At 42.7% G+C, this 27,549-nt stretch overlaps 2 protein-coding genes across 4 annotated transcripts in view; both read right to left on the bottom strand.

Moving 5' to 3' along the window:
• ptprsb (protein tyrosine phosphatase receptor type Sb) overlaps nt 1-19,046 on the bottom strand; it is a 70,036-nt gene extending 50,990 nt beyond the window's left edge. For all 3 annotated transcript variants that reach the window (XM_008291469.1, XM_008291467.1, XM_008291468.1), the window contains exons 1-3: nt 18,714-19,046; nt 4,288-4,507; nt 148-293 (exon numbers count right to left, since the gene is read on the bottom strand). In XM_008291469.1, the coding sequence (XP_008289691.1) occupies nt 148-293; nt 4,288-4,432 (291 nt within the window). In that variant the 5' untranslated portion in view covers nt 4,433-4,507; nt 18,714-19,046. The remainder of the gene's footprint in view (nt 1-147; nt 294-4,287; nt 4,508-18,713) is intronic.
• Nucleotides 19,047-22,170: 3,124 nt separating this feature from the next.
• On the bottom strand, nt 22,171-26,175 carry fem1a (fem-1 homolog a). Its single transcript, XM_008291466.1, has one exon. The coding sequence runs from the start codon at nt 25,685-25,687 to the stop codon at nt 23,834-23,836; it is 1,854 nt and encodes a 617-aa protein (XP_008289688.1). The 5' UTR covers nt 25,688-26,175; the 3' UTR covers nt 22,171-23,833.
• Nucleotides 26,176-27,549: the final 1,374 nt, after the last annotated feature.

The raw sequence follows: 27,549 nt of genomic DNA, 5'->3' as shown, positions 1-27,549 counted from the left end.
TGTGTGTGTGTGTGTGTGTGCGTGTAAAGCTGCATCTAATCTATGGAGATCCTGCTCTACATTTCACATCTTTATTAATGGATATACATATTTGTATTTGTCATGCAGCTACAGTAGGAGTCAACCATTGTGCACTGTGACAACCACCTCGATACGCTGGGAGTTGACCTTCTTGCCCTTCTTATTCCAGTAGACGACAGGCTTGGGATTGCCAGTGGCCTGGCACACAAATGATGCCACACCCCCTGACACTCCGATCTGGTCTGTGGGAATCTTGGTGAACTTTGGGGGAGCTGGGAGAGGAGGGAGGAGGAGGGAGGAGGAGGGATCGGGAAAGAAAAAGAGAGAAAAGAAATCAAAACAGAAGCATGAAAACTGACACCTCTAAACCCAAAGGACATCAAACCAACTGTACAACCAGTAACAACCCCCTGCTGACCACGCCCCATTTCACTGTCAGTGACTGGTCAGGCCGACTTGTGTTCTGATGGCTGCGTGTTGTGCTTACTTCCTGAGTATCATCTAGAGGACAAGCTGAAGGACTTCCTGTGGGTCATAAATAAAAGATGGGGTTGGGCTTCAGAGGAGCATCTCTGTCTCTCTCTCTCTCCCCCTCTCTCTCTGTGCTTCCTCCAGAACAGACTACCATTGTGTTGCATGCAGCCTGGGCTGTCATGACACATGAGTGTTTCACAGGTAGGAGAAGTGTTGGCTGCAAATTCACAGCATATAATTGGTTTTAATGTATTAATACCAGAGGTGTCAATTTGTGCCTGTACATGCCAAACACTTACAGGAGATTTTCAATTGCAAATTCTAAAGAACACAGCAAATGCAATAAACAACATTACTTGTACTAATTTCCTGCTTTGTTTCATCGGAGAACTCAAGGAGAACAATTTCTGCGACTGCAGCGCATCTGATGTGTGGTGCCTAAGCACTGCAGTTAGCCTCTGCAAGTAAATAGCAATTTCCAAGTGTGATATTGAGCAAACAGTACTGAACCTACACTTTTCACAGTGACTGAGTCAGATCAGTCAAACCACCTCATGCATCCACGCCTTGCTATCTGTCTGTGGCCTGTTGCCATGGTGCCCAGCTTAACTCCTCCTCAGCTACAGAATCACTGCTATCCATCAGGGTGAAGTCAGGATGACCCTTACCATAGCAACCTGGATCCCTCCTCCCCTACGTCTGGGTGGGTGAGGTCTTGCTGTGTTGATTCACTTCTGCTCTGAAGACAGAACAGGAACGAAAAGAACCTTCCTATCTGCAGCCTGTTTGCACGTCTTCCCACTCGTGCTCACTTCACTGGCTCAAACAGACCGCTTTCCAGTTTCACTACAATGCTTTGACAATAAGTGGAATAATACCAAAAGACTGCTCCTGTGCCCACTGCACCATGATGTCTCTAAAAAACCCACTCCTAATATGAGAACTAAAGTGGTTTCATTTTATGCTTCCTATAATCCTCAACAGCAAAACGCTGGTACAGTATAGCCAATCAGAACAAATTCATACCCACCATTTTATGACTCAAGAGCAGGATACTTTCCCGCCTGTTTGCCTCTTAGAAGTGCATACAGAGTATTGAGCAAACTGCCCTTTTTTTCTCTGCCAACAATATGTGAATTTGAACTATTGGAAGTCCAAAAAAATGTCATGGCTGAAACTGCTTTCTCCGGGCTATCGGATTATGAATGAATTTCATGTTCTTCTTACGGCTTGAACATGGTTTTCGGTGGCCTTATGTTGAGTCCAAATGTTTTCTATGTTCTCTTAAATGCACTTCAACACCAATCCTCGTGCAAAACCGACCCCACTGGCAATGTTACCACTTAAGCCTCTTCTGAAAGCCAGAGAAAAGCCCTGCAAGGCACTAGCTCTGGATGGATTTGCACTGAGCAGGAAAGTGTTATGATCGGAAGGTTCTAGAAAAGCTGCCAGAAAAATGGACTAATGAGGGACTCTTTGTCCTTAATAGTGGAGTTCACTGTGTTGCCGTGGACTAGGCACGTCTACCGCTGACCTGCCATTGGTCGGCTTTTAATGGAACACCTTTGTAACCTGCAAAGCTTTGACTGACTGACGACTGGTGTGTCCGGTTATAAGTGGGACCGGCAGGTACAGAGTCATGGTGTACTCATCCTGCCATGTGACAGAAAAGTAACTGGGTTTGCTTCAGGTCAGACTATATTCGGAATATGAGTTCCAGGAATTACAAGTTTAGTTTTTGGAGAAGTTCTTTGGGTGAAATTAATGCAATTTCTGGTGAAATGTTGAATTATGAACCGCCTTAAAAGACATTACTTAAGATATTAAGTGCAACCAGCTGTGATCTGACAGGCCTTTAAGCCACTTTTAATAATGCATCTCTTCCTGTTTGTGTGTCCCCTGTTTGTGCGTCTTTGCTGTCAAATCTGGTTGCGTCTCATAGCCGAATGCATGCAAAAAAAATTAATAAATAATAAATAAATAAATAAAAATTCTGTGATCCAAAGATGATGAGAGTAGTTAGAGTGTGATGCGCAGTTGGAGAAAGGACATGGCCACGGCGATGGCAGTCATTGGATTGTGGACTTGGATTTGAAGCCTTGAGTTTGGCATTTTGGCAGTCTTTTCATTTACGGAGCCAGAAGTGACTATATTTGCATGAGAGGGTGAATCTGACTGAGAACTTGAGAATACTACGAACGCCCACGCAGTAGTACATGCCAATCAAAAGGCAGCCACACCCTAAAGCGTAGCCTGCTTTATTGTCTATTTTACTGTAAATGGGACCATAATTGCAAAATGAACATCCTCCTGTATTGAAAAAAAGACTTAAACTGGTGATTGAAAGCATAAACTTCATAGCAAAAATGTTTAATGAGGTAACACATAAAGTGAGAAGTAGATTCATTTCCTCATAGACTCGTATGCAAGCAGATTTTTTTTATTTTTTTGCAACTAGAGGAGTTGTCCCCTGATGGAAATAGACAGAATGTAAGTTTTAAATTGGCTTCAATTTCAAGCTGTAGTTGTTGCGCCTTGTACTGTAATGATAACTTGTTGTAAGACCATTTGCAAATAGGAATGTAAAATCAGGACAGATAAACATCAAAATGAAAAAGCAATTATTCTTAATGTCATTTACAATATTTGGCATTGTTTTGAAAGTTTAACATTTATCTCTTTTGTGAGGGAAACGTTTGTGTTTTCCATAAAATCACAAATAGAAAAGCATCCTGTCTGAAACTAATTTAGTTTTTTCCCCCCTTTTATTAAATTTAAGTTAAACCACAGAGATGCTGAGCGCCTCGAACAAAATGTCAACTTTTACTTTTTTACTTTTAAATTTAAGCAGAAATTGTTGACCGAGTGATTAGGAATTCTGTCTTTGTGTGACTTTGCGCTGTTACTGGAAGAAAAAAGAAGAAGAGCTCAGTCTGAATTTATGTTTTTCAATGTTTTTTGTCTCTTCCTTTATTTAGAAAGTTAGAGAGATTCGTAGAAACAGAGAAAGGAAGCTTTCATTTTTCTATAACACTATCTGTTCTGTTGAAATACACTGTGGGTGGTCCAAAGGCAGAGATCTTCAGTCCCACAACATTTCAACTGAAATCTGGCTGTTGTGTAATTCTCCCTCTCCAGTGAATTTAAAAATATTTTAGCTATGACATCAGTCTTCTCAGAGGATCATGGCCTCAAATTGGTTACACAAATGGAAAATGAAAAATGCATTAGATAATTCTCATTTTTAATGGGGAGAGGTGATATCTCCATCTTTGGCTCATCTTATCTCTTTTCCCAAAAAAATCATCTTGGTGACATTTTCAAAACAGCTGAGTCTGTGTGAGCATGTGTGTGTGTGTGTGTGAATGTGAGTGTGTGTGTGTGGACCACTGAGGCAGGAAATCCATGGAAATGCTGTAATCAAGGAGGTGATGAGGAACATGCTGATGGGACCTCCTGGCTTATCAAAACACATTAACAACACCACAGTCCAGAGCTGATGTAGTGACAGGCCTCGAATCACTCTTCTGACACACACACACACACACACACCTACACTTACACCTACACACACACACACACACACACACACAGTCAAAGATGTGTGTAGATACAGACACATTCACATATATATCCACACCTTTGTGCATCACATTTATTGCTGACAATATACCAGCTGTCATTCAACTGAGACAGAGACAAAGGAGGAAGAAAGGTGTGGCTGGCTAGACAGATATACAGATAAAGAGCTTTTCATAATAAGACAGACAGACAGACAGACAGACGTCATACCTAGTGCTCCACACACGCTGCTTAAAGGTCTGGTTAGCAGGACAATCAAAGGCAGCAGCAGACACAGGGAAGATGGGCTAAGGCAGAGCCCCAGGATAGGCCTCCTGGACTGGGCCAGAACTCCACCTGTCTTGGGCAGAGTCATGGCACCACCGCGGTTTTGGTCGGAGATGACGGAGATACGAGGGGGGCAGGGCTTCGCTCAACAGGGGTAGGCACTCTGCAGACAATCAGAAAAGAAAAAAAAAAAAAAGAGAGAAGAAGGTCAGACATATTTCCTCCACCTCTGATTCATCATTCTGCTTTTAGAGCGACATTCGAAATGTCAATGCACTGTGAGGGAAGAAGCAAAACATACAATATTTCATAGTGATGCAGAGGAAACATCCTCATGAAGAAAATTACAGAGAAATTCATGCTAATGCAGGATTAGGTCTTTTGATTTAGCCAGAGCACTTCTGACTTGGGATTAACAGCTCAAGCAGGCCAGCTCTGACTGAACTAATACCAGAACAATAGAGCCACTGCTCAATAACTATGACAAGAAACAGACCAAAATAGTTTTCAGTGTACTGCCTCTGTATTAATAAGTCTCCTTTTCTACTGAGCCATGAAATGAGCTGAAATGATACATTTTAAGAGTTCCTTTTTTCCCCTCAGACGTCCTAATAATTTCCTTTCAGCTCTGGCCTAATTCCTCAGCATTGGGTATTTTAGTGTTCTGGTGGCACATAAAAGTGTTAATGCAATAATACATCCAGAGTGTGCCACAGTAATGGAAAACACTTAAACAAAGAGGATTGAGGGGTCAGTAGAAATGCAGGAAAAATTCAATAACAGCAAATGTATCAGAGACTGCTACTTTAATAGACGTCCCCCCCTCTTGCTAATCCTTCGCCTTGGGGGGATCTCCATCAGTATTTTGCTCTCTTTTTTTCCTCGCATAAACACATGCACACAGAGTCGCACACATCTGGAAGTCGGAACATAATTCAGCTCTGTCTGCTTACAGAGATTTAGACAAGCTGTGCTGAAGCTCCCCGTCTGGGAGTCAATAACTCCTCAGTCCTATCGAGCTCTTCCGACCCCCGCCCCTCTGCTCGATGTGTCAGAACACAGGTGGAGAGGCCAAATGAGAAAGGAGCCTTTGTTAACCTGTCATATATCACGCACACATACATGCCTCATGTCAGGTAGCGGTACAGGATAACGTATATGCCTCAGGGAGACATCGTATCTATTCACAGGTGACAGGCCACGCTGTGATCGGCACATAAATATGCGCAAACAGCCCATCAGCACACTTTCACCCTGACATCCGCGATACACTGGCAAGCAACGGAGGAGCAGAGATTGGGCCGACCCTTACTCGCCTTTACTAAATGAAAGAGGCATTTCTGGTGAGTTACATATTCAAAGACTCCTCCAACCACTTATTGAGCTAATGACCTGCTCAAACATATTACTGTCTGCCAGTTCCTCCACTAAAAATAGCTCAACTGAAAACATGGCTGTCTATCTGATACAGGCTCTTTTTCTCGCCGCTCTGCCCTCGCCTTATCTAACGCTGCGTAATAGCCGCTGAATAGAAAAGCTTTCAGCGTCCCCTTTTCAATTGAACAATGTGATAAGAAAAATCAGATCAGAGCTCATTCAAGCACCATTGGCAGCATGTTAAGTAAATTCTCCTCTTACGGAAACTCAATTTGCTGCCGTTAATCTAACCAGGGCTACTGTTCTGCGTGGAGCCACGCGGCCACTCAAACATTGTTCTTCGTATGTTGCAGTGTCTGCTTCCTCTGTCCCGTGTACTGGATTTACCGGGGCCTTAATATCTTTCAGTGACCTCCGTCTAACCTGATATATCATTCTCAGTTTATCCACCCCTCCCAGTTGTCTTTTACCTGCTGACAAAACTCTCTCTGCTCTACCTCCACTACAGCCGCACAGCCTCTAACTAATCCTTAATCTTACCCTCGTCTCACTCCTGCATTAGTCTCTGTATTCCTGAAATCTCCTCTCCTTTCATCCCCTTCCTCCCCTCTCCTCTCCACTTTCCTGTTCGCCTTCCTTGTTAACCTCTCCTCTCTCGATGCCATCTCCTCCGTGACACCCCATCATTCATCTCCCTCTCTTTTTATACACACTCTAACCCCTACTTGTATACAAATCCTCTTCCTCTCCCCAGCTGCCCTGCACCGGCTGCTCCAGCTGTTGCTGGTCCATTGACACAGTTCAAACAAAAGGGCTTAGAGCATCCTACAGCTGTGAATGTTGAGGGAAGAAGCCAAAACAGATACACAGAGGCGGCGGCGGCAGCAGACCAGGCCAGTCTGGGCAAGTCGGTGCTTGCGCTAATGGCATTTAACGCTAATGGTATCTAACGCGCTCCTCCTCTCTGGACCTGTAATAGCCATGCGCTTTGCTTGTTGTGGAAGCAGAATTAAAAGGTGGGAGCATGAATATTCTCATGACTCAGGCCTACCTACAGTTTCTACAGCCCCCTCAGAGATATCACAACCTGCTCTCCCTGATCATCTGGCTCAGCATCCAGAGAGAGGACAGCAGGGGTTGGTCTTATTACCTTTTCAGTGTGACAACACAGATGGTCAGCCAGACAGATAGATTGATGGGGATACATGTGCTATTTATTGCGGGGAGGCAGATAATGACACCATAGCTCAGGTGGTGAAATGTACACCGGTTATTGTGCTCCATCAGGCTGATGAAATAACATTGTTTAGGTGGCATCCAACCTGCCCCTGCTCCGTCGGGGCCCTGGGAAGATGACATGTTTTGTTTTTCTCACCTCGTCCCCACCCTCCCTCCCTCCCTCCCCCCCACCATACCCATGATGCCTTTCACCACAAGTGGGTTGAGATGGTCTCACAAGGCCTGTCTCCATGACGACGAGCCACGAGCACTCATAGAAAGACCGGATCTGTTTCCTGCGGCACCATGCTAGCTGTGAGATAGTACACCTGATAAGAACCCCGTGTTCTTTTGAATCCTTTTGTCTTTCATTTGGATCCGACGCCGGGAGCGAGCATTACAGGTGTGTTGTGACGCTTGGAGGATGTAGTGCGGCAATAACTTCTTTTTATCATTACTTTAAAAAAAAAAAAAAAAGTATATTTAATGGGAACATAATAAGAGAGGAGGGGGGTGGGGGAAGTCTGCGGCTGTGCACCAGGAAACTTTTCAGGGATTAATAAGAACACATCCACTGTAATTAGCCCTCTTAGTTCTCATTTTTACCAATGATTCTGAAATCGTAGGGTGCACTTCTACTTTTTCAGCACAGAAATAACCTCGCATTGAATTATGCATGGCTTTGTGGGCTGGCTTAGAGAGGAGACATTTGGAGTAGGACCCATGTAAGATACAAGGAGGGGCTTGGACAGATAATACTTCACGTCTCTATGACCCTGGACCCTGTGGGCAAACGACACTCACAAATGCATGCACACCCACAGGGCCACGCACACACACACTCACACACACACACACGCAAATAAATACACGCGCGCGCACACATGAACATGGCAGATGGCAAAGCATCATGGGGGAGATTGGCACTCACTCTCTCACACTTCCCTTCGCTCTCTCTTAAACACACAGCCCACAGACACACACACACACACGCATGCATGAACACACACACACACACACACACACACACACACACACACTGAGGATCAGAGGCACAGGATGAAGCACGGCTTACTGCAGGCATGAGCTACACCGCCCTGGTTACATTTTTAGCAGTGGAAATAAAATATCTGAGGTTCCTCTCGAACAAGGAAAAACACCTGTCACTCAAATACTGCGAATTTTTTTTTTTTTTGCCCTGAATATAAATGAATCCGGAGATCCGGATACCACAACTATCAGTCTCGCTCGACGCTGCAGGAAGCTGAAATTAGGACTGTGGACGAACGCCTCATGCAACACGCATCCAAAACAGTGTTATCATGGGAAATATTGACAAGTAGCAATAACACTTCCCAACCAGGAGCTACCATTTTCATCACTGGTGTGAGGCTATGAACAAAAAAAAAAAAAGAGGGTTGCTGCTGGAGTTTCAAATCACACTTCTGAGAGCAAAAATGAGTCATGGAAACAGCCCACCAAACATGTAGGCACAGAAGGAAAGTCCATATATGCAATTATCTGTTATGCCTTTGTGTATTTCTTTTTGTGATCAAGCAATATACAAACGAAAGGAACAGTGAATCATCAATTAGTCAATCACAGAAATCGGTCACTGATGTGAATTCTGACTACTTCATCATCCATTCATTTAAACACTGATTACTGTAATTCTTTAATACGACTAAATGACTTGACTTTATTAAATTTATATCACATTACCGTGGATAATTTGTCAGATTTAATTGTAAGTCAGGGGGAAAAAAACGACATCACGCTAAATTCTGGTGGACTGTGATTTGCATTTTTCATTTATTTGATTATTAATCACAAAACTAAACTATGAGTGAACTATGAGTTCCAATGGCAAAATAAATCAATAATTAACACAGAAAAAAAAAACTGTTGCAATGATAATGAAAATAACTGAATGGCATTAATATCTGGGCGTTTTCTTGTGAAATCCTAAATTACTCCTGCCTCTCAAATATAATTTTTCTAACCTCAATGGCACTAATAAATATGGAAAAATCAATGTATTTAAAATACATTTTGATTATTATTATTTTATTATTATGTTTAGACTTTTTGCGTATTTTGTAGCTTACTATAGGTCTAGACTGTACATTTTTAGTGTTATATGTTTAGCTTACATATTTTTTTAGTGTGTATATATTTTTATTTTTTTGTGTGTTTTTCTTGAAAAGAGGGTCTGAGAGAAAGGCAACGTCAGTTCCCTGTATGTGCATATGTGTAGCAGAACTGACATTACAGTAACGTTGACTTGACCAGTAGAAGTAAAATAATGCTACATGCTACGATTATATATAGTACATATACATGTTTTAATCAGTTATTCCTTCATTTGGCTTCTGCGCTGTAGGGTGTGGCAGCGTTGACATTATTTCTGCATTTGTCTTGACAGTTTGCCGCAGTTGAAGGCTTTTAATTTGCATATTGTAAAGATCTATTGGTGCACCCTTTTTTAAAATCTTCTCTTTTGATGTAAACGTATGTACGTATACATTGTGAAGTATCACCGTATGACTGCTTTCAAATCTCTGTGTCTCCAGTGGGAAGTTTCCTTTTGTACTTTATTATGTGATCTCCTTTGAAAAGCAGCGTGATTTTCTCATTATAATGAAGTAATGACATCTAAATCAAAAAATAACTCTCTTGGATTATGAGAAAACAGAATAAACTGTATCTACCCACACTCTCTCTCTCCGGCTTTCTCTAGCAGGGAGTGTGAGTTGTTGCTTGAGGTCACAGTTTAATTAACTGATCACCTACAGCTAACGGGGTGGATTTTCTAAAATCTGCTCTTTGATTTCCCTCATATTTGGCCACATTTTGCTGCAACATTCTCTGTGCCTGACCCCTCTGTCCGATCCCAGCAAGACGTGGAGGTGCTAAAATAGCCTCTCTCGCTGCACATCAATTAAATTACATACCAGCGTGAACATGACTTATGACAATTTCTGTGTTGAATCACTGCTCCCCATTTCATGCAGAATCTGGATGCTCTGCAGCTTTTGTTCATCTCAACTACCATTTCCGAGCCAAGACAACACACGGATTCGTGATAAGGAACAAAGGGAGGGGTGCAGAGAGAAGCGTGACTAACCAAACTAACTTTCCCTTTGACCTCAATCTCTGCACGTCTAGGACGGAGTGAAAGCTGCTGTAGCCCAACAATGGTGCAGCAAATGTACACCCACGCATCTTTAAGGGGCTCCAAGGTCGGACGGACAAACGCAACCAGAACGAGACGTCTCATAATGGATGAAACGGCCTCGGATGAGCCAATCAACAGATGTGCTGGATCCTGCTGAGCGGCAAATGTATAACCAAACGTACATATAGGGCACATTATTGGAGCGGTTCAGAGCAGCAAAAAAATGTCTGTTACCTTGGAGAAGCTGGTTTCGTCACAGGATGTTACAGCGAGAGCTACAAGAATAGAGTCAGAAAACCTCACATCACCTTTAAATGAGAAAATATCACACGTCTGTGAAATACAGCTTTAAAATTAAGTAGATTGCACTACATAAAATAAAAAAAACATCATTCTCTGACCTTTATTTTAACCACTAATGGTCATTTTGTCACATCTGTCAAAGTTCCACCTGCATTGTGAAGTGCCACGTTTATCCACTAACTACTCATGCTGACTTAAAGTGAGGAAGTTACTGGCTTCAAGTGTAAAGAGCAATTTGCTTGAAGTACATTATGAAAGGACAAGAATTATAAATACGTTCTATAATCCTTAAGATTTTGCTTTAAAAACACAAGACCCAACCGACCAAATTCGCTGTTTCTTTATATACTTATATTATTTAACATAGGCAGGAGAGGCGAGATATTTAAGAGTAAGTATAAATTTGCTAACAATATGTATGTTTGCCATGTTCCAAATTTTGTTTAAAAAAGGATCTGCTCACCACGCAGCTGCACGAAAACCTCGCAGCTTCAATTTGACAATTTTCATGCTTTCAAATAAGTTGAAGGATTACTTGCTCCTCCATGAGCTCAGTCAATTTTCAACCCCTTAGGCTCATAAACCTCTTTAAATCCCTTAGGGTAATGCCAAAACTGCATTGTCATCCGGCTAAAACATGGCTGTTTCTTTTCCCCTTCCAAAAAAATTTAAAAAACGGAACATTGCGCAGATTTGCAGCTTCACCTGACAGGTGAAGGTTTTTATCTGACAACAGCAGAAGAAGAGGACGCGTGCGTGTCCACATACAGACACCTACGCAACGTTCACTCAAGCGAAACGACAACATAAAGCTCGCAAACACCCAAACATATTTCGTAATTTCTTTCAGCGACCTCGCTCCCTCTCCCTTTCTCCGTTGCCTCTTCTTCAGAGGCAGCCGATCTTCTGTGTAGCGGCTCATTACGCAGGCTGATGGTTGAGTCCTTGTCAACTCACTGTCCAATTAGCATATCCAAGGCTGGCACAGACTCTTATCCTAGCGGGAGAGAGAACTGTATATACATACTGATGTCCACATAGTTATGCACTTGCATGTACGTCCCTAATTGTTAAACAGCTCTGACATATGAGAGGAGATGCATTGTGTAACTTGTTAGATTACAGGGCCGACATCTTATTTAAGTGTAAGCAGCACCATGTCTTCCTTAAATCCAAAACACTGTTCATAAATGTGTCTATAATAAATTACCAAGTCCATCAAGCAGCACACACACATATGCAGGAAACACGCACCGCCAGCCAAGACGCACACCGCAGCCAATTAGTGAGCTTCTCCTGGAGGAGGACGGAGGCTCCCTGACAACAGAGAACACCTTCATCTTCCTGGACGTCATTGTCATCGTCCTGGCCATCATCATATTTCAATTGTGCTTCAATAATGAGACATTCCAGCCATTTTTACCTCCATGTTTCAGCCGTTTAGCGAAAAACCAACTCATCAGTCAGGAGACAAAGTCGGGGTTGTGCACAGCAGATTAAAGAGCCTGTTGATAAGCTTGTTTTTAAAGCGATAGCAGCGGTCTTGAGAAATGCAGCGCTCTGTTTTAATAACACCGTACTGATTGATCATTCATACAGAATTATCCAATGGGGATGTTATTAATGTAAGCTTCATAGATAGTCTTCAAATGGATCCTTCCCCTTATTGATTTATAGAATGAATGTCCTTGTTTGCAAACCCCACAACTGACGATTCACATGCCAACACACACCTGGTCTGCATTTCTCCTTCATCGTTACCATGTGCGCTGCAATCTTGAAGCAACCTTTTATTCATTCTTTGCTCATGTAAAACATGTCTACCTCCCTTGGGGGGCTCCTTATTAATTTCCTGGAGACACATTGTTGTGTTTGCCCAGGATTCCACTCTCCTGCGTATTTGTGTTGCCATGGTATCACCTGTCTGGTGTGGTCACGTGATATGTCGTCCACTGAGAGCTCATTAGCTCACGACTGTTCTGTAAAAACACAGGGATTATCTACAGAACATTGCCATACATTTCACACTTCATATTGTTTAGCTAAGGTCGACGAATAGCACAAAATCACAGCCGAAAAAGCTGATTACTTGTTTGACTATCAGCAACTAGAGAACTCAACATTTAACAGCAGGACTGATTTTTAAGGCGACGTACGCTGCTGAACAAATCCTATTTACGTGCTCCACAGACGACCAGCCTTAGCGGTTCTGTCACTAACCAGCCATTGCATGACTTCCTGATGGAGATGAGATTTGTGACGCCAAATGAATGTCTCCTTGAGGGACGATAAAGTTGTGAATAGAATTGAAAACCGGAGTAATGGGGTAGAAAAGCTGCATTTGTTCTCTGTCTCAATGCTGAAATCAGACAGAGAGTGTGTCTCCGTAAGTGAAGAGATGAAATGCTTGTCAAGGGTAACAGACTCGTGCACGGATGCTTTCCACCAATGACTGGCCATTACTCTCACCTCCGTCAAGCAAATACCTCATCCAAACTGGCATCCCTCAGTGCTGTGGAGACAGAGTAATCATGAAATGCCACAAACAAATGTGGGGCTGCATTCAAGAGCCATGTCAACCAGTCCCAGCACCTGCATCCACACACACACACACACACACACACACACACACACGCACACATATCACAGACTGCAGAATGCTCTGGCTGACCCCGGAGGGAGTCTAATCTTCTAGCTTTTAAGTTTTCTCCCTGCGAGTTGTGATGATGGAATGGAGCCATAAGCTTCCTGGACATCGTTCCTTTTCCATCCTGCACAGTAAAGGTCTTTAAAGTAGCAAAACTGTTTCACTGATGCAAGATGTTATTTCACTGGCATGTGGAAACATGCCAGAATTTTTTCTTCTCTGTAGAGCTGACCACAACGGGACACACACGGGAATTACTCGCATGCAGACCTTTTTAAGTTTACAGCCACACTTAACTGCTTGCAGCGCTTTGAGCTGGATGTGAACATCGACATGCTCAGCAAGCTCATGCCGATGCGGGTGCAGTGTTTGTAATGTGTAACATCTTAGTTTGCTAATTAGTCTTAAATATAGTACAGACAAATTGAGTTAACGCTGAGGTTTTGCAGATATTTGGTCATAAATTTTTTACCTGAAGCTGCTGCTGCTGTATAAAAAAGCCAAATCCAGTTTGTTTTTTTTTTACCTTGTTAACATGTCCATCTGCTGTTTTCTAAAGGCTGGAATACGACTCGAACATATTATGAGCAAAATAAGCAGTCAACACCAACGCTGGGTATTTCTGCCTTGAAGCTGCAGTGATGTCACAAAATCACAGATTTAGACTTTCTTAGAAATAAAATTAATTAACCAATCCTGCATAGTGGGGGCTTTCCATCATTATTCTTCTTCATGGTCTGTTTCCTTTGAACTGCCAAATTGTTTCCAAATAACAAGTTGCCACTGTGTAGTGAAGAGCATTTTTACAGTATTTGCTTAGAGTTACAGGTGAGCTGGTGTGCTTGAGCTACAGCAGGGTGGGTGAAAAAAGAGGCTTTCTAGACAATGGTGATGAATGGGATGTGATTATTTTAGTGGGAAAACGTGCAACTTTGGTGCACATGGATGAGTTTTATGGGTTTAATCAATAAGGATCACCAAAGTAATTAAATTTTATCTGAAGGGCAACACAAATTTGTGTGCAAAATGTATTAGCAGTCTAACAGTTTTGGAAACCTTTCACTGAAACCACAAATGTGAACCTCTGACGATCACTGATGTATGGAAGGTTTATCCTCTGGGTACCATCAAAGACTGCACCGAATATTCTAGGTTTTCCATCCAATAGTTGCTGACTGACATTGCTATCCTTAGACCAATACCACAGATGTCACAGCCACACACACATGGCTAAGAAGCCCGAGCTAACCTAATAATATCCTGTCACACTGATATAATGGCCCTGATAAGACCTGACTAGTAAAGGTATTACTGTACACGACAGTTACACGGTTTTGCTGCCTGCATTAGCATTTATATGGCTTCACCAAATAAAGCAAAGCCAAGTAAAGTCGTATTATTTTATGATCTCAGTATTATTTTGGCATCACTCCAGGCCAAATTAATTCATCCCAACCTCTCCTGCACCGTGCACGCACACTCCAAGAGTTGAAAATACTCCTGACGACTTGTCAAGTGCTTGAGGCAAGGTAAATAGAATATTCTGCTGTATGAACATTATATCGCTGGGTAACGGTACACTTCAAAGCAAACGGTGCCCCCCCTTTCTCGGCGTTCTGATTAGTCAGTTTGTCTTCTGCTTTATCAGCCATCTTGTCAGTCAGCCCTTCCCTCCTAATGACTCCTGTCAGTCAGGGATGTAACTGTCAACTCGCGTCAATGGCTGCGCTTCCTCCTCCCATGATTGGATAATGAGCTGTGCACATCAACACATTTGGCCATTTTCAGCACAAACGTGGGCAGAGGAAGGAGCTCAGACAATACGTGTCTCGTCGTTGCTACGCGCGCAAATTTCTATGAATTTCTATAAAGAGACTTGTGCAAAACTTGAGTTAGCTGTTGAAGCAGAGGAGCAGGGTTGACCAGAGGACAGCGAGAGAGAAACAGCAGCAGCCTTCTTTTGCATAAAGGAGGAGGAGAGCGGAGTGAGATGGAGGGGGGGTGCAGAGGAAGGTGAAGATGTCTTCAGATGTGGCAGTTGTGATGAAAAGAGAGGCGAACGACTGAAGACAAGAGGTGGAGAAGAGAGGAAGAGGAGAGAGGTAGTGGAGCAGTGTGCATTATTCATCCCTGCTGACACATCAGAATCTCTGATTCATCTGGAGAAGGGCATCAGTCAAGTCACAACCTATCTCTTAGCCTTCACTCATAAGCACACACAAACACAGGACCGACACGCATACACACATAATTGCAAATGACCTCGTGGTTGAAAAAGGATAATTATGGGGCTGGCTCACTAGAGAGATCCCCAACAACAAAAACAACACAAAGAAATGTCTTTGTGCTACCAGGCTGCAGCACAGATCCCACCAGGTATAATGGATTCCCTAAATTTCTTTATATGCACATACATTTCTTCTCTACATATTATCCATGCAATTAATATAAATAATGCACAGCTAAGGAGGAGATCGGTAATAAGATCCTGCAATACTGGACAAAAACTCGTCAAAACAGGCAGAATTATAACAGGCAGAATTGTACCTCCTACCGTTTGTTTATTCATTTATTTACAGCAAGTTGCACTTTCTCTGAATGAAAAGACTTTTCCGCTGATTGCAAACATAATGGCACTAATATATTTAAATTAATTGAATAACAGTTGAATTGAATCATTTAAATTTGCATGGAGATAATATGATCACACAGCATCACATTTTACTAAATTCTACATGATCAAATTCAAATGAGCTGCAAGTTTACATGCAAATGTTCGTCTAGCACGATAAACGCTGCTCGGTGTACACATATGTTACCCGCTGCATCATGATATGTGGTGATTAATTCCACACAGAGTAACACTGTGTCACCCAGTATGTGATTGCATTTAATGGACTCTGTGTGTGTGTGTGTGTGTTACCGTGTGACTAGTCGATGTGTGTTCTCATATCAGCAATGTGATGGCCAGTCAATATGGTTTAAATCAATACCATAAGAGTATCTTTTAAAAATCAGTGTACATCATTAGGAAACTAATGCATGGACAGTCTCACAGAATACAATCCAATGGATGTTAAGTGCCATGAAACGTCTCCCCATTACAAAACTTAACTACCTCGTTTTAACATTTATGTATAAGATTTGCTCAATTACTCTTTTGACCGCCATCATTTTGCAAAACACTCGGGTGCTATGATCAGACGTCACAATGCTGATTTATTGCCACGCTATATTAAAGATAATATGGCTAACAAAGGTTAAGAAATATGAAAAATATGTTTCTGAAGCCATATTGGTCTCCCTTAGATATCCTCCTTTTTAACCTATTAAATATCTACTTTTCTTAGGGTTTTAAGCCTTCATTTTTTGGGGGGAAGAATCAATAAAAATGACAGGAAATCAGCTTGTACAGTCAACTTTGATTCAGAGTTAAGTTGGTGTATCATCAAACATATATCTTAATTTAGAAAATCTTTTGTTCTAATCATTTTAGTGTCCGGCCTCTGCTGCCTTCATTCTGCATTCTGTATATACATTGTTTTCAGCAGCCTCTGAATATAAAAGAAGGGAAGCCGAGCAGACAAAAGCTCGCCGTTTGGAAGGCTTTGAAAAGGTCAATTAATATCAATGCCTCGACAACAACAAAGTTTCTGTCTGCTTGTAATACAGGTGGCTACGCTCGCAGCATCAAAGTTGCATGCCTTGATGTGCTCCTGCCTTCTAGCTGACTGGTGCAAAGCGAAGCTAATGGAGAGTGGAGAAGGGAGAATTCTGACAAAATTCAGTCATGGGCATAACATGTAACACGAGGGAAGAAAGAACAGAGCGGAGCAGTTAGGGTAGCGCCGCTGCGAGAATCTGGGAATAAGACTTCAATGAGGCCTTTGACGTGAAACCAAAGCTGCTCTTCTGGGAGCACACGTCATCTGGCATATTCAAGTCTGGATGGATCTTACAGTGGTATCTGTTTGGAGGAAGCGGAAAACCATTGAGGCCTACGGTTGAACCCTGTGAAAAGCTATTTAAAGAGTACATGCCATCACTGCTTTCATAAGCTACCGCTCCTAACAGTGCCTGCATGAATACCTGTGGGGCCACGCATCTCTTGACTCTTGGAAGGGAATATTTGATCTGTTTCCAACTGACAGACAGAAGAAATTTGCCCGCATAATTATTCTGCTTCCACATAATGACTTTTCCCTGTCATGAAAACGCAAATATCTAGATCCCAGACCCCCTGATGAAGGTGGAGTACCTTGTGTGTTCTGTTAGACAGAGAGTGGAGCTGAAAAGACAGGAAAAAAAAAAAAAAAAGAAAATCAGGGGATCTACTAAAGAGAGGAATCCATGCGTAAAAATGACTGATTAAAATAATTAGGGATGTGGAAATGGTCTGGAACAATAACCAGCAAACGCACAGTGCCCCAGGGAAAATTTCCCATCTGTGTTTGAGGAGGAAGACCTCCCTCGGATTCACCACGACAGTGCGATTTTCCAGTTTACGGAGGCCACACAGAGAAAATAAAGAAGAAGAAGAAGAAAAAAAAACTTAAACAGGCATTTGGAGTTTACATGATTAAATTCCAAACAAGCAATAGCCCTCGGAAAATGTGTCAGGATGAATCGATGTATCATTAAATTACCCTGTGCCTGTGCGCGTGAGTGGCTCTGTTAACAGCAAATCCTTCTGCGTATAATTATAGACATATGAGAGGTCTATGGACTAAAAAAGCTCTCCCTATATGTGCAGATGGGCTTGTTTTAAGTAATGCTTGAGAGCAGCAGATGCAGCAGCCACTCTATTGTCTAGAAAACAGTGTTGCTAAATTAGTCCATCCGCTTTGCCACCTGGTGCTTTCAATGGCAAAAAAAAAATAAATTAAAAAAATCTTTCTGGTATCAGTGAAATAGCCCATATGGATGCATGATGTGTGTGTGATAGCATCCTCCAAAGTGTTGGGAATGACATTATCATAATGACATTTTTATTTGGTTTTGGCATCAGTGAAATATACAGTACAGTGGTAGAATGAGTTTCCTGACTCCTCTTTTTGAAATAGGATGCATTTATGTTTTGTTTGTTGTTTTTTTCATCAGGAATATGTATATGATTTTTTTTTTCTTTTTGAGACTTCAAAAAAAATCTAACTCAACATTAGACTCATTAAAGCTGCAAAGTGCATTCAAGAGGCCATTTAAAAAGCACTTTAAATGTAAAGGTGGATGAGGAACAAAGGCTTTGCCAGTCTGCCCGGGTCCCTCACGCTGCCCAGCCAACAATAAGGAGGGGGTGAAGGGAGACGCGCACTCACAGCGCTGTTGCCAACCAGCCTGATCTGCACAAGCCCGCGGTGAGCTGCTTCTTTATTTTGATTTTCATTTTATTTCATTTTATTTATTTTTAACAAAGTCTCAAGTGATGCCGCGATGAGAGAGAGACACAACGCAAAGAAGGAAACCATAACCCCCCCTGAGACAGACACAACGATGAAATTTCAAACCCTTGGATCTTGTTTAGTTTCCAAACGGGGGGCTCCGTTCCGACTAAAGTGCACAAATTGAAGCACTGTGGGTGGGGTGCAAAGTGTGAGAGAATGCAGGACGGTGCTGCTGCTGCTGATGGTGGTGGTGGTGGTGGTTTACCTTGGTAGGAAGTGCTCCGTCTTCTTTACTGTCTGGCAGATTCATGTGGGTGGATTTGCAGCTGGAAGCTTCCTTGGAAACAGCGAGGATGAATGTAATCCAGTGGAGGCAGCAGCACTCGGAGAAAGGTCTGCCTTTGTGCAGGAGGATGCATGCACACACATCGCCGGCAGTTTCAACTCCCCACCACCCACCCCCCCTTAAAAAAAAAAAAACCAAGACCGCTGTCCGAAGGCTGTGTCGACCGACCGACCTCTCGGGAGCGCAGCGGATATCGCAGGCTGCTGCTCAGCCCTTTTGTCGGGAGAGCATTGCTAGTCGGGCGGCCTCAGATACTGCTGGTTGATGTCATTGATACTCCCCTGCCTTCTTCCTTAATGCCCTCCTCCTTTCCCTGCCTCTCCTCTCCTCTCTCCTCTCCTCCCCCTCCACTCTCTCTCTCTCTCTCTCCACTCTCTCTCTCTCAGGCGCACACCGGAGCTCTCCCCCTCCCCCCTACACATGACGTGATGCAGGCAAGATCTCCAATAGCAACCGTATCCCCCATCACCCCTATTACCCCCATTACCTCCCCCCTTCTCTCTCTCTCTCCTCTCAACATCCAACCCCACACATCCTCATCCCAGCCTCTTTTGCTGGATCGCTGACTGGTGCAAAAGAGGTGGCTGCTGAGGCAGGTCGCTCCTGTGCACCGGTGACTGACTTTTCTTTTTTTTTTTTTTTCCCAAACGTGTTCCCCGAGGGCTAAAATGAAGATAAGCACCTTGAAACCCCGTAGATTCCCATAATATAGTGTCTAATTATAGCTGTTGGCAGGAACACAGAGTCAGAGTCCCATATCAGCTCCCACAGAGCAGAACTCCCACGCTAAATTATAGCCGGACACTCTAAATTGTAGGAAAATACAACTCGTGGTGGGACATTATGAGAATATATTAATAATGCCACAGGAGGTAAATAATGCAATCACATCAGGAGGACAATGGATGATAATAACTTGGCTGTTTATGGTGCTGGAGGCAGTGTTCAGTTTATAAGGCAAGTCTAGTTGAAACTAATGCAGTCTAACAGCTCTGCAGTAAATCCTACCTTCATGAAGGTTATAAATGTTAATTTTGTGAAGTCTGTTGACTCAACTTTATGGTTATTTTAAATGTAGTTTATAGTACTGTTATGTTATATATTATAAGAGGTGTTTTAATATTTCATACAATCCATTTATATCCGCGAATTTACGTCAACGTCAATTCATTTTTATTATTATTATTATTTTTAGGTTTTCTTGTACTTTAAATAGAATCACAATGACAAAAACTCTGAGTGGCATAAAGAAGATATGGAATAGATTGCTTTGTCACGTCATACCTGGGCAAACCCTCAAATAAAATGATCGCACAAGTTGAATAAATCAGCATATTTTCAGCAGCAAGAAAGAAAGAAAGCATCCCGATGGATGTCTGCAGTCTGATGTCTAACAAAGGATGACTGGACTGTGATTTCCGATAAAATATACCCAAATCTTACCTAATCATATAAAGAGTTTAAAGAATATTGGAAAAAATTTTAACCATATATGTGTATACTTCAAACCATTTTCACATCGTATGTCGATAAAATCTTGCCCACGTTAAAGCAGCATTTTGCCTGAAAATATGAATAAAAATGAGAACATTTTAGATGTTAACAAAACCCTATGCTTGTCAATTTAAATGAGTCCATATAGACTAACACAGCTCTTTGTTTTTCGAGATTTGGTCCTATTTAGGTCACACAACATGACAAAAACAACCGCCACAAGGGCAAATTGTGAAGTGTTGGAGTGTGGTGTTGGAGGTTGGCATGACACCTCAGGACAACATGAAGGAGGCTGTACTCGAGCTTTTCTGCTGACCCCCATCTAACATCCTGCAAACACACTCAGCATCGACAACTGTGGCCTCACAACATTTCCTTTCATCCAGATGCATTACAAATGTATATTTTGCCTCTTGGTAAAAAAGCCATTCTCAGTAACTCATTCTCCCTTCTTTAGTGACACAAAGAATGCTTGTTATTGTGAATAAATGATGTGAAAATTAACCAACTGCCCCCTTTTCTGATAACAACTGAAAGCTACAATTTCTGAGCATTTCACATGGTCTTAAAAGGACAAAGGTTTCCGGTCCGATTGATTTCCTTTGTTGCTAGTGACATCTAGTGGGAAGTCACGATTATTTGATGTTGCATTTACTGGAGGTTGAAATTGTGAACACAAAAGGTTCATGAATCCACAAAACATGCACCACTTTTTCTATGGACAAAAAAAAAAAAAGTCCTAAAACATATTTTGGCCTTAATGAAATCAAGGATACTTTCTGTAGAAAAAGAGTTGTGATACAGTTCTCACTTTCCACCTAAATGTAACACATAAGACATGTTCTCTTTAATGTATCCCTACATTAACAGTTGTAGTGTTCTTTTATATCCGTATATAAAAAGTGAACTACTTCCAATGACACATAGTATGATTAATAACCATGATTACCTTCCACAGAGAGGTCAGAGGTCAGATCTGCCATAGGAGACCCCCTCGATTAGGTCAGCATCTCTTTATATACAGTCTGAGGTCAGCATTCAGTTTCTGGTTTAATGACATTTAAGCACGGTGGATGCATGTCGTCACATGAACTGGAACCACCATTTACCAGCTGGAGTTAACTCTGCCAACATGACACCTGTCACATTCACAGTGACAATAGCAGATTAGCAAATAATAAAGATTTGAAGTTAAGCGTTCCATTAATATAATATTGTGTCTGTTTCCTGTCAGAATAAAGCCGTCTCTGTTGTCTGTGTGCTGTCTCTGCCAGTCACCCTGTGACCTGCCTGACTGTATAGCATTACAGTATTCCCATTTTCAGAGTTGAAGCTAGGGCAAAAGATCCCTAAAATTAGCAGGGTAAGTGCCCTGTCTCTACCACTGCCCTGCAGCAGTGACGTTAATTGCACTCTATTTATACTTTAAGAGTGCAGGACTCAGAAAGATCAAGTTTCTGTTATGCTTTATTTTAGTGTCCTCAAGTTTATATGAGTAGTTGAAAGCCTGTGTTTGCTATAAAGAGCTGAAATAAGTGGTCACTGATGATTTTTTAATAATGTGCACTCCAAAATAATGCGTGTTTCGCCATCTAAATAGGATAATTTCATGCACCTGGCAGTCGTGATGAAATGGTAAGAGTTTTATGTCCTGCAATTTCAACCAATTCAACCCAATTTAAATATGTGTAATGATGCTGTTAATGCTGCCGTTGCAAATAACAGCACTCAAACTCAAGAACTGCAATAAATCAGAGCACAGAAAGAAAGATTACTTTTCAGTTTTAGAGCTTAGTTTCCAATCAGTACCAATGCCAAATAAAATTTCGCAGATGCAGAAAACACACATGAAAGCTGAGATCACCCACACACGAGCACAAACTTTCTGTTGTGATACTGAATTTTATTCAGGTATCTCCAACACACTTTTGTTCTTGAGTTATCATCAGTTAAATGAATCAGTTGAGAGAGAGAGAAAGGCAGCGACAGTTCAGAGCCTGAATGTAAGGTGTCTAGGATTTGTAGAGCCTCTCGGTGTGCATTCAACTTGGTGGTGCTTCGCACAGACAAATAAAACATTCATGATAAAACAAGATAAGTAAAAGAGAGACTATTAAATATAAGACTAAGATGCAGGGATGGCCGGAGAGCCATCTGTTCCATTTCTGTGAGCTGCATCTGAGGTTAAAAGGAAAATTCACTCCAAAACAGAACTGACACATGATCTTGGACAGTTAATTTGTGACTCTTTCATGGAAACAAACAGCAGCACCATGGCTCTGTTGTCGACCCCTCCAACCCTCTGAAGCTGCCTCTTTGACATTGAATTGAATATCTTAGCTGTTGTTGTCATTAGACGACAGATGCAGGCACACTTTGGGCTCAAGTTTGAAATTGTTCATTCAGATATTGGAAGAAATTGAAGAAGACATTCTTAGTTCATAAATTCAGAAGATACCAATGTACTGTCAACAAAGCCGCTCCAGTCCTGTTATCATGTTACGGTAAGCAACTGCAGAATAACACCTTGTAAAATCTGTTTATGCAGTAAATTTTTTGCTTAAAAAAGGTTGCCTCTGATTGGAATATTATAATCTGCATAGGTTATAGAACATCTGTGTGGAGGCAGGGGAGTGTTAGCCAAACAATGTTACCTGCCTGTTGTACTTAAAAAAGGGACACCACTCCTCCTAGGTCTCGTATACGTCTTTCAAGTATTGGCTCTGCAGGCTGACGAATAATGTTCAAGTCTGAAACATTAAGCAACTTGACTCACTGAACTTCTGGAACTGGGAGTTTCATGTCCCCACTTTGTGTTATTACTTCTGCTTATAATTAAGAAGTTAATTGCTTTTCATTTTGCCACCAGTTACAGCCTATAACAGAACATTTGGCACAGTAATTTCAACACCTTCCCAGCATCAAAGAAACCTAGCAGATGGTATACGTGAACAAATTGAACCAGGCAAAAAAAATGCCAGCAAGCGGCTGAGTTTGCTCAAATGCTTCCTTGCTGAATGAAATTGCAAAACAACATGTGAGCTACCATATTCACACTTCATTTCCATGCATGTTATCTGGCTACTTTGATCAGATGCTTCATATCGAATAATACTAAAACCCATCTCTTGGACACTTCAGCCACCAGCAAACCCACACAAGCACCATCATACTGTAACTCTCCCTCTTAATGGGAGAAACCTAGGGGAAATGCATTAAAGCCTCAATGAATTTGGAGTTTTACCCAGCATTAAATAACAGTAGAAACCAACAATCACTTTAAAAGTCTGTGAGACTTAGTGTTAGAGTAAAGTGATAACTGACCAGATCTCAGCCAGAGACTTAAACCCAGAGGCTGGATTTCTATTGCTATGGTTTGGTCTGACACAAGGCTGGGACAGCCAGGAGTGGCGCAGAAGTCCAAAGGGGGACAAAGATAAGGAGAACGGGCAGGAGAAAACGTTTGTGGCAGGTCATAGTAAAGATTGGGGGAGAACTGGAAGAGTAGTGCTGGGGTGCCTCTTCATGGGGGACAGCAGAGGAAGTCAGTGCAGTTCAATGAAAGCCTCCATCTCCTCAGAGATCAGTCCCCTGTAGGGCAGTCTGTGCTTTTCAATCGCACGTGCTGCCAGGCACTGAAGGGTGACGTAGTTCAGCGGGTAGAGGGCCGGATGTCCGCTGCTGTGCTCATCCAACAGCTCGTACGCCGTCTTCCTCTGTGCATTTGTAGCATCAAAGTGAGCCCCTGCCTTCATAAGTAGTGCCATAATCTCTGGACAACCGTTGTTAGCAGCGATGTGCAGTGGCGTGTTGTTCTCGCTGTCACGCGAATCAACATCCGCGCCACACTCGAGAAGCAGCGCTGCCACCGCCTGGGAGGGGAAGCGGCCGACAGGGTAGCGGCCGACAGACGTGGTTTCTTTGTCTACAGCCATGTGGAGGGGAGTGAAGCCAGTCCGACCTCGGGGGTTTAGTTTGAGCAGACGGTACACTGTGTGCTTCTTCTGGTGCTCCTGCTCTGGGCTGCACTCAAGCTTCTCCAACAGGAAGATGAGGTGGAGGATGATGGAGAGGGCCTTGGTGAACTGAGGAGCTTCTGGAGGATTATCCCTCTGTGCCACAGCTCTCTCTACCTCCCTCACACTTTTTCCCAGCACAGTCATCAGATCATGGAAGGTGATGCGTGTTGACAGGGTGCCTTTGGCCCGGTCTTGAAGGACAAAAGAGAAGAGCTCTGCAAAGGACAGGAAACTGGAAGCTGTCATGGGACTGAGAGGGTCCAAGTTGCTTTGCTGCATGTCCAAAGCATATTTCCACAGACTGATGCAGCGTTCAAAGTTGCCTGAGTCAGCGTACACAGCTCCCCTATAGCGGATGTAGTAAGAGGTATCTGGATGGGATGGCCCCAGGATGCGCTCACGAACCAACAAGGCTTGCATCCTCATCTCATCAGGGTCTGTGATCAAAGCTTCAAGTTCCTCTGCAGTGCTCACCTCCTGAGCACAGCCATAGGCGGGGATTGGGGGGCCAGGTGGAGGCTTGGCCAGGGACCCAGCTTTGTCCCCTGGCTGCCTCAGCTCCATGGCCCTTCTCCAGTACCTCATTGCCCCCAACAGATCACGTTTTTTGTCCACAAAAGTAGCCCCAAGGAGTTCAAGTGCATCTATGCGTTCCTCCCTGGAGGTGCGAGGCTGGTGGGCCAGATACTCCACAATGTTGGTGTGACCTGTCACACTGGCCGCCAGGAGCGGGGTCATCCCATAGCCGTCTCTCTCCATGCGGGCGTTGCACTTTAGCAGCATCTTCATAATGTCCAGACTACCTGACTCAGCACAGTCGTGGAGGGCGGTGTTTCCTTTCACGCTTTTGCGATTAACATCAGCACCGCGGTCCAGGAGGAACTTGGCTATCTCCTTGTGGCCCTTGTAGCAGGAGATCATGAGGCAGGTGTGGCCGTGGCGGTTGGCGACCTCCATGTCGGCTCGGTGCTCCACCAGGTAGCGGACGATCTCCAGGTGACCGTCAAAGCAGGCAGCTCGGAGCGGCGTTGAGTTAGTTAGTGTTGCATTGTTCACTGAGGCACCATGTTTCAGTAGCGTCTTGACCACAGGGAGGTGTCCGGCCGCCGAAGCCGCCCACAGCGGCGGAGCCCCCTCGATGGTCTCGCCGTCAAAGTTGACCGAACCCCCGAGTTCAACATTAGCTTTACAGTGTTCAAGGAGGTAATCTACGACCTCTAAGTGTCCGTATCGAGAGGCTATGAGCAGAGGCGTTCCTCCTTGGGTTTTCTCCTCGGCTAAAGCCTCCAGTTCTTCTGGAGTTTTGTTGCTCAGCAACTTCTGGATAAGTTTCAGCTTACCATCTCTGGCCGCGTTGAAAACCGCCGTGGTTATATCCATTTTACAGGCTCTGTGCTGTCTCACTGGGCACCAACCCCATTACCACTCGTTTATGGAATAACTGGCGAGTCTGGTTTTAAATAGCAGAGTGCGGGAATCTTACTTTGGACTCGGTTTCCAGCTCACATCTTTCTGCCATTTTGAGGGTGCTGTCAAGATGGCGTTTGTGTTGTTTGACAGGTCTATGTTTACGATTTCACTGAGGCATTCTGGGTGATGTAGTTTTTGATGCCCTTTCTGGTTCCAAGAACAGGAGGTGTTTAACCGGTAACGAACGGCATTTCCCATGATGCGTGTGAGTTTAAAGGCCTACCAGCTGATGGGTTCGTTTGTTATGATTGTTCGGACCAGCAACTCGCACCGTCTCCGGCAGACAGAGAGCGCCAGCTGATGCCCGGTTCTCAAACCAAATACACCTTCAGAAAGAGGACTCGCTGAAAGGTAAGCGGTGTCTTGTCACCATGGATACCAGAAGTTATACGTGAAGTTATGAATACTACTATATAAAGGGTTTTTTTTTTCTTTTCTTTTTTTTCTTAAATGTGCCATGGCACTTTGGTACTTTTTGTTTTATCTTTTATCTTGTTTAACTATGCTTTAAAAAAAAAAAAAAAAAAATTTAAAAAAAAAATGTAATAGCGTCTTCCTGAAAATCTTTTTTCTTTTTTTGGCTTGTCTAATAATAATAATAATAATAATAATAATAGCTATCCATACAATAATGTGTGTTTACTTGAAAAATTAAAACTACATGGAGTTCTGTTATCGCTTCTGAAAATCACATTGCTTTTGTAAAACCAATACATATGCTGGTGAATACATATTTATTCTTTTGCTGAAAACATACTAAAAAAAAGGGGGGGGGGTTAAAGAGTTAGAAATGGATGGGAAGTTGAAGTCTCTTGTGTATAACTGTGACTGTGTATTGGCCTCATTGTATAGCCTTTATGTACAGATTAATTAAATTACATTAAACAACAAATCAGCCTTTAAATCAAATCATGGGTGTCAGTGAGTCTAAATCATGCAGACTGAGTAAAGATAAAAATAACACAGTCAAATGACAGCAACTTGAATTTCACATGCAGTGAGGCCTCCTGCCCTGTGAGCAAACATTTGCCATCATCCACTGCTAACAGCATCAGTAATTGGTCGAGGCTGCTGCAGCCGTGTCACATTAGTAACAAGGTGGCCAAGCCATACTCCATCAGCAACAGTATTATTGATATTGTTTGGCAGCATTTTCTCCGGTAGACTGTTCTGTAATGCAGGGAGGATAACACAGTGTTTAGGTGATTACATTCTATGCATTGTCCTGCGTTTGCTTTTTTTTTCATTGGGGGACTGTGCTTCAAGTACCACACAGCTATCATATCTTTAGGGTTCTGCTAAAGATTGAAAACATGTTTTTAAAAAAAAGTACATGGATTTTAGCTGAAAACCTGCATGACTAATATGAACAGCCTTAAGGAGGCCACAATACTTCATCCTCCTACATAATGGCAGAAGCTAGAATATTGAGTTGAATATTGACTTGCATGAAGCTGTACATGACATTATTGTGCCGCTCCGCAGTATGAAAACTCATAACAGCTGCATATCTTCTTTTATATGCATAAATTTAGTGTGGCATGGAGTACCGCTGCTGATGAGAGCGGCGCAGTGAAGGATTAGAATATGTTATGAATTCAGAGAACTCCACTTCAGGGGATTGGAATACTGCTGTAATGACATGACACCTCTGGCAGGATCACAAAGATCAGGATGGCAGTTATTTTCAGTTCTTTCTTATTGTAGAGGAAGGGATGGGGAAAAAAGTACCTTTGAAAAAATGTACGCCTCTTTTTGTATATAAGATCGAA

This window comes from Stegastes partitus, unplaced genomic scaffold (genome assembly GCF_000690725.1).
Source record: "Stegastes partitus isolate 25-593 unplaced genomic scaffold, Stegastes_partitus-1.0.2 Scaffold745, whole genome shotgun sequence".
NCBI classification, from domain to species: domain Eukaryota; kingdom Metazoa; phylum Chordata; class Actinopteri; family Pomacentridae; genus Stegastes; species Stegastes partitus.
The sequence above is the reverse complement of the archived record's forward strand: the minus strand, read 5'-3'. Positions and strand labels throughout refer to the sequence as shown.